Source organism: Microplitis mediator, chromosome 2 (assembly GCF_029852145.1).
Source record: "Microplitis mediator isolate UGA2020A chromosome 2, iyMicMedi2.1, whole genome shotgun sequence".
In the NCBI taxonomy this organism is placed as follows: Eukaryota; Metazoa; Arthropoda; class Insecta; order Hymenoptera; family Braconidae; genus Microplitis; species Microplitis mediator.
Window position 1 is genome coordinate 7,144,397 of NC_079970.1, and position 7,557 is coordinate 7,151,953.

General features: G+C 28.0%; 1 protein-coding gene across 2 annotated transcripts; it reads right to left on the minus strand.

Annotated features, from left to right (window-relative positions):
* Positions 1–733: 733 nt before the first annotated feature.
* On the minus strand, positions 734–7,062 carry LOC130663650 (protein twist-like). 2 transcript variants are annotated; one of them, XM_057463008.1, is made up of 2 exons: positions 5,430–7,060; positions 734–3,154 (listed from the first exon to the last, which is right to left on the minus strand). In XM_057463008.1, the coding sequence occupies exons 1-2, from the start codon at positions 6,529–6,531 to the stop codon at positions 3,018–3,020; spliced, it is 1,239 nt and encodes a 412-aa protein (XP_057318991.1). In that variant the 5' UTR covers positions 6,532–7,060; the 3' UTR covers positions 734–3,017. The 2 variants fall into 2 exon arrangements, with proteins under 2 accessions (XP_057318991.1, XP_057318992.1); XM_057463009.1 differs by having other exon boundaries at positions 3,044–3,154; positions 5,416–7,062.
* Positions 7,063–7,557: the final 495 nt, after the last annotated feature.

Genomic DNA, 7,557 nt, shown 5'->3' on the forward strand with positions numbered 1-7,557 from the left:
TAGTTATCTGTACACAGTAAAAAAGGATTTTTAGGCGGAAAAAATTAATGAATATTCACTATTTGCTAGTGAATTTTGCTAATTTATTTTGAGAGAATATTTTTGAACTTGTCGAGTTTTGGAATTGAAATCTTGTTCATGCTTCTACTTTTGAGGACTTAGCTCACAAATATTTAGTAAGAAGTTAGTATTTTCAACTTCGCGAATCGAAATTCGAACACAGAAAAAAAGGATTCCTTGGCGCAAAAAATTTTAACTCGGTCCAAGAAAACTTTTTTACTTGCTCTACGAAATTTTTTGCTTTACAAATAGGAAACAAAAATTTTTTTAGAACGAGAAAAAATTTCTTACTCCAATAAATTTTTTCTAATCCTAAGAAAAATTTTTGTTTTCATTTTATACTCTCTAAACATGAATAAGTAAAATAAGTGAATATTCACTAATTCTGAGTGCCAACCGAACCAATTTTTGAAATTAGTGGTTCGGTTTGCACTTGGAGTTAGTGAATATTCACTTATTTTTACTAATTCATATCTAGAGAGTAAGAAAAAATTTTTCTTCCGCCAAAAAATTCTTTTTTTCTGTGTAAAAAATAATCACCCCGCGTTCACTTCAGATTCACACCGCGATGACTTTACAAATTCTTTACAGTAAAAAAATAAAAAATAATTGAATTTATGAAAAGATTATTTATTAAAATTTATTATCTCTATTAGTTACAAAAATACTGGGCATTACATTATAAATATAGTGGAGTATCGAATGCTGATATTGCATACGAATTTAGGAATGACATTTTTATTTTACACTTAAATATAATAATTAAAAAAAAAATATATATATTATGCAAAATATTTACAAATTAATATTACGTATTAATAGTACGTATAAAATGTTTATTTACAATTAATATATATATATATATATATATAGATATATATTAATAGACATATCTTAGTGATTGAACCATTTGTAGTAACAGTAAGCATATAAATATATTAATTAATAAATTATTGCATCAACCGGCTGCGTAATAATTTTACTATTGTAAAATTACGTAATTTAAAATAGCGACGGTTCATCATGATGATAATAAATATATATACATTCTTTATTACACTGTAGATAGCTATATAACTGAAGCTTACGTTTGAAATATTAGTTATAGTATAAATTTAAAAATGATTTACATCAATTAGAGTGAAGACTAAATTAATTACTTATATACATTCTTATTACATTTTAAGTTGAAATGATCATTGAATTTTTTTGTTATCTATAAAATTAAATCTTTGGTGATCTATAACTGCATGATCGCAGCAGTGTTAGTGCGCACGATGTATTTTCTTTACTAGATTTATAATTAATTATTAAACTATATATTTATCAGAGTTAATTAAACTTTATATTGTTTGTTTTCAATTCGATTTTTATAAATTATTTACCTAAATTATGTCAACTAAATCTTAAGTGGAGAAAAATTTGAATGATTAAAAAAAGTGTTAGATAATAAATGAAATAAAATAAATTTAGGAAATAAAAATTAAATCTGGTAGCTTTAGTTGTCATACCAGTTTATAAAATGTGGCGTGAAAGAAAAAAAATCTGTATTTATTAAGTTTGTTTTTATAGCATAGCTTCACTCCCCAAAAACGTCACTGGTAGTCTGCAGGAGACTTTCTGTCTCACTAGAGTTGTCTTTTTTAATTGAATCCAACGAGATTTATGGTCAGCAAACTCACTATTTGCTGACAAAAAATTCATGTATGCTTTTTTTTAAAATTTTTTTTCTTACGATGTATATAAAAAATTACTGAGTAATTATTAAATTTACATATTAATGAGCTAATTTTAAAATGTCTTACATTAGAGTTTAAATTTCAAAAAAATAATAATCGTAATTATAATTTTAAAAAATTCCTAAAATAATTGATAGAGTGTTGATGTGATTTAAATAAAAATAAATTATGACGTTTGATGAATAAAAGTAATAAATGTTTGAAATTATAATAAAAACAACGTAAATCGTAGATCTGTTAATACTCATACCGCAAAACTGTAAAACGCGTTTAGTTGTGAGTTTTGGTTTGGCCGTGGTTTTAAAATAACCACGAAAGCTATCCAAAATATTCACACGATACGGGGTCGGTCTCGTGGGCCCCCCGAGAGAGAAATTGACGCGACTGCCGTATGAATATAAAGAAAGAAGTTAAGAGTTGACTTTGCTGCTGCTACTGTGTGTTATATTATATGTTGTGTATTAGTGGCTTAGCCACCTAACCGAGCATACAAGCAAAATAAGATAAAGAAGATTTAGAACAAGAGCAAGAAGAAGTTAAAGAACAAGAACAAGAAGAAGTTAATACATATATATATATAAACTATACGCATGTCTAGCCGGCTGCATACTCAGCAAGGCTCCACCATCCATCCATCTATCCATCTATCCATCCATCCATCCATCCAGTACGGAGTCATCTTAAGAAAAAATAATATTTTTCCGGGCCACTAGCGGCCAACGACGACAGCTACCACATATATCTCCCCTCATAATTATTTTTTTCTTTCATTTTTTTTTCCTCTGTTTATATTAAAACTTTTTAAAACAAAAGTTGTCGGGGAATATCCCCAATGCAATATACACTACACTAATTTGCCTTTTCCCACGAAAATTTTTAAGACCCTAATCTAAACATAATAAATTTTAAAACCAAATAAAACCAATCTTCAGATTTTAAAGTTACTCTAAAGTTGTATATAATATTATAAGAAAGGTACTTTGGAAAATCCAATAGTAATAATCCGCCATTGTTGCCAATGGTATTATACCCAGTAACCTTTATAGGGAACAATGAAAATTTCCGTCCATTGTCCATTTATACGCAAATAAATCTTCTTTTGGCATTTCACAGTATTTTCGATCCAGCGAAAATAGGAAATAAGCCGATATACGCAATAGAAAAACAAAAAAAAAGAATGTACTTAAAGTAACTATTTTTACCACAATTTTTAAAAAATTAATTTGGATGCCAATCACTTTCCATTCGCCAGAATCTGAATGCATCCGATAATTTCTGGTGTGCCATGTACGTGCACGGAGTAGACGCTGCTATTTCTCGAGCTTCCAAAATTGGATTTCTCGGATTCACGTGGCCTACACAAATACATAAATGGATTATTAATAATATGTTTATTTATTTATTTATAATAAGGCCCAACAGTCAGATGGCCAATAATAGGGTCACTAAGATATATAAGTATAACCATATAATAATATGGCATCCAGCAATAGCATACAATTCATACAATTCTACATGATAGTAATTATTTAACGTACACTGAGAAAAAAAATAATTTTGTTAAGAAAATTTACTTGATACAAGAACATATATTCTTGATAATTTTCGGGAATATATAATTTTGTCTCAAGAAATCGTAGAATTAATGAATAGTATTTTTTTTCTCAGTGTAATTTAAATTATACATATATTTTGTTTCTACAATATTTTCATAATATTTTATTCTATTCATTATTATTATTATAAAATGTTTTTTTTTTTTCCTTTATTTATGTTCTAATAAATATTTGAATATCCATAGATATAGAGATTTTCATAAATCAGGCGACAGTAACTCATCAAAACTCGTGGAATCTTTCTTGTCTCGTAATTAAATTACTACCGCTATTTTGATATTAAAACTAGTATAAAGTAAGCGCGATTGTAAAATATCATATATACGTCTATTATCAGTCACATGAAGTTATGAAGACGTTTGTTGAGCATTGGCGCCTGTCTTGGTTGCATTTTACACGCGTCAACCGTCGTACTCATCTGACTCACTGAGCCATGATTTAATAACCCGGTAAAGTAAATTCTTTGTTGTACCCAAGGTAAACATTTATCAATCAAGTCTTTTATGTTCTAGTTATTTATCCCTATTTATTTTTGCGTGCTTGTTATTACACAGAAAAAAAATTTGTCTTCTTCTGAGCCAAGAAAATATTTTTGAAGACTGACGTTTTTGGGAATCCAGTCAAGATTTTCTTAAACCAAGAGAATTTGTCTTAGTCAGAGGAAATTTATACTTTATTCGATAAAATTGAAGTTTTCAAAAAAATTTCTTGAATCAAGAAAATTTACTTTTAGTAAAAATTTTTTTTTCTGTATGTGATATATTGTACAATATATCAAATCATACTTACATTTTTGCCGTATTAATATATGATAATATATTGAAACAAAATATATTGCTACAATATATTAATTATATATTTATCAACATAACTTTTTTATGTTTGCTTAACATATATATATTGATATATTTTATTATATATTGATATATTGTATTAAAAGTAATATATTTATTAATATACAGTATGATGTATGTTTTTGATATATGTTTTCCAGGATATTGAAAAATGTATGGTACTATACATATTTTTCGTCATATGGTATGTTACATAATAAAAACGATACATTTTAGCTTGTAATTTTTATTTCTATGCTATAGGGCAGGTCGCAAAGAATATATGGATATAAAGACTATAATTTTCAATATATCAAGAAAAATATCATTTTCAATATATTGAAAAAATATAACTTCAATATACCGTAAACCATAGATTTAAACATATAAGTTTTTTCATATAGAGACAATATATCACTAATTATATGAGTCAAAATATATGGAAATATATATAAATTTTATTATATTATACTTTATAAATTACATATTTACCGTCCATACATGACAAAAATATATTGAGCATTATGTGAGATAATTAATATAGAAAAATATAAAACATTATATACAAAGAAATACATTATTAAAAATAGATAATCCAATATATGTCAATCTCCCATGAAAAAAATTTATAAAAAAAATATATAAATATATCATATAAAAAAAATACATAAATATACATAAAATATGTATAAAAAATATATTTTAAATAGCTAACTTTTGGCCGATTTTCGTATATATTTTATACATTTTAAATATATTAAAAATATATCTTAGAGTATATAAAAAATATATTTTTTATCTAAATTTCATGTATTTTTTTCGTAGGTTGTTAGTTAAAATAGAAATATATTTTTATATATATTTATATATTTTTTATGTATTTTTTAAATATTTTAACATATATTTTTTTTATAAATTTTTTTCATGGGGGAAACATATTTTCATAAATATAGATATTTTTGCCGCCATATATTTATCACATACTCAGCATATATATATTTTTATATATATATGATAAATATATGTTTAAATTGTTCCTTACAATGTATTTGATATTTCATTGACATTACGTGATTGTATTATCGTTTTTGTACAAATTGTCATTGGACTGTTGCCTTGGCATATCAACTTAATAAATAAATAATTAAAAAATATGTAAAAGCTTACATTTTGATTCTTACCATCATTGTCATCAGGACAATTGCTATTATCCGAATTATCTACGCCGTGCAATACATGATATAAAAAATCAATGTATCTTGTTGCAAGTTTTAATGTTTGAATTTTACTTAATTTATCACTTGGTAAAGTTGGAATTATTTTTCTTAAAGAAGTAAATGCCTCATTTAGACTCTGCGTCCTTTGTCTTTCACGCACATTTGCCATAACTCGTTGATTTTGAATTTCTTCATAGCTAGCGCCACTTTTACGTCGAATTTTTCTTTTCGATCCTGATGAAGAAGCGATACTTTCATTTTCAGATTCTTCATTGACACTTACTCTTCTTTTTCTTTTTAAACTACCCGCGTTTTTAACTTCACTAAGACGATCAAAATTTTTCGAAGACGATGACGCTTCTTCCATTACTATTTTACGTTTTGTTACATTTATGTTATCTACTGGTACTTTTTTAATTCCTATCACTGGTTTATATTCAATAATATCATTTTGTGAATTATTAAAATCTTGAAGTTGAGGTGATCCTGAAGAAATTTCATCACCAGCTCCACTGCTACCAGCACCGTCGGGTGAATTATACATTTGCAAAGGAGATGATGAATTTGGTACGTACATTTGATCATGTTCTTGACTTTGATCTGAAATAAATCCTGGTGAATCGTGTCGCTCGTAGTCCAGTTGAGACTGTGATAAATCCTGTGATCTTTTTTCATCTTCATAAGAATCATAGTAACTATAAAAATTAGGTGTTCCAGATTGATATACTTGATGAAGGTGATGATGATGATGCTGTTGCTGCTGTTGTTGCTGTTGATGCTGATGATGAGAATTGAGAAGATGATGATGGTGAGAATGATGAGGATGATGAAATTCTGGTTGCATTCGATGCTCCTGAGGACTGCTCAAGTCTACTAAATGATTTGAAGGTGAAAATCGTTCGAATTGTACCGGTGAGTTACTTGCAGAGCTACCTGCGCTGTGCGGAATTCCTACGCTTTGTAGAACTACTCCATTATGAGGAATACCAGAGGAATTTACGAGATAGTAATGATTTGGAACAGGCTTTGGAGTTGGTAAAGTCACCAAATGCTGTGCTTGCATCATTGGTAATAGTTAAATATCTATCTAAATTGTAACACTTGAATTAAATTTATGTTATAAAAACACTTGATCACCACTTGCTACTACACCTGCTAATACACTTAAGATTTAACTTGTTGAAACTAAGAAGACGTGTTGATTAGAGCTGTAAAATATAAAAGAAACAAGTGCAGGTACTTGAGGTCGAAGTACAAAAATGGACAATAAGCTTGATAAAATCTTTGTGTCTCGTCTCGAGTCGTGTCTTAATTCGTCTGGCGGTCTAGCAAACTGACGCCAGCATTTTCAGCTCAGGAGATGTCAGTTCGCCGACCAAGCCCGCCTCCATCTTCTCTCTCACTCATATTTTAGCCCCACCCCGAAGGTTTTCTTTTATCCCGACGATTCCAACTTGCTGTCAGTTGTCCCCACCCACACACACCAGTTTGGAAGCTCAGGGTCCAGAGCTAAGTCTGCAGCATCGAGACCAGCTAATGTAGAATAAGATCTGTGATGATGATGCCTTCGTCATGCCAATGGTATTGGAAGAAGGGAGTCTGAATATTTATATCATAGTTGAAGAATCCAATTGGTTGGGCTTCAACATATTTATTTTTTTTTTAATTCAATTTTTATAATTTTTAAATTATTTGTTTATTTATTTATATGTTGATATATTTTTTTTTTTTTTTAGATATTTTTTGTGCCAGTTGATTCTAATAAATGACGAAGATTTTCTTTGATCACGGTAATAATAATGATGATTATTTATCTCCTGGATGATTAAAGATTAAATATTGGATTAAAGCCAAGACTAGCGTGGATTTCGTCTCATTTGCCCATCATCATCATCACCGCATCATCATATCATCTCATCCGTACAGTAACTATAATATACTATAGAGATATTTATAAAATTTACCAGCCATGTCACTTTGATATCATAATAATGATTACTGTCATTTACTTTGATATCCAGCTAATTTTATATTTTCAGTGATAATAAAAAATTTATTTTTCACCTCGTGCTCAAGAAATTTTCACTAAAAC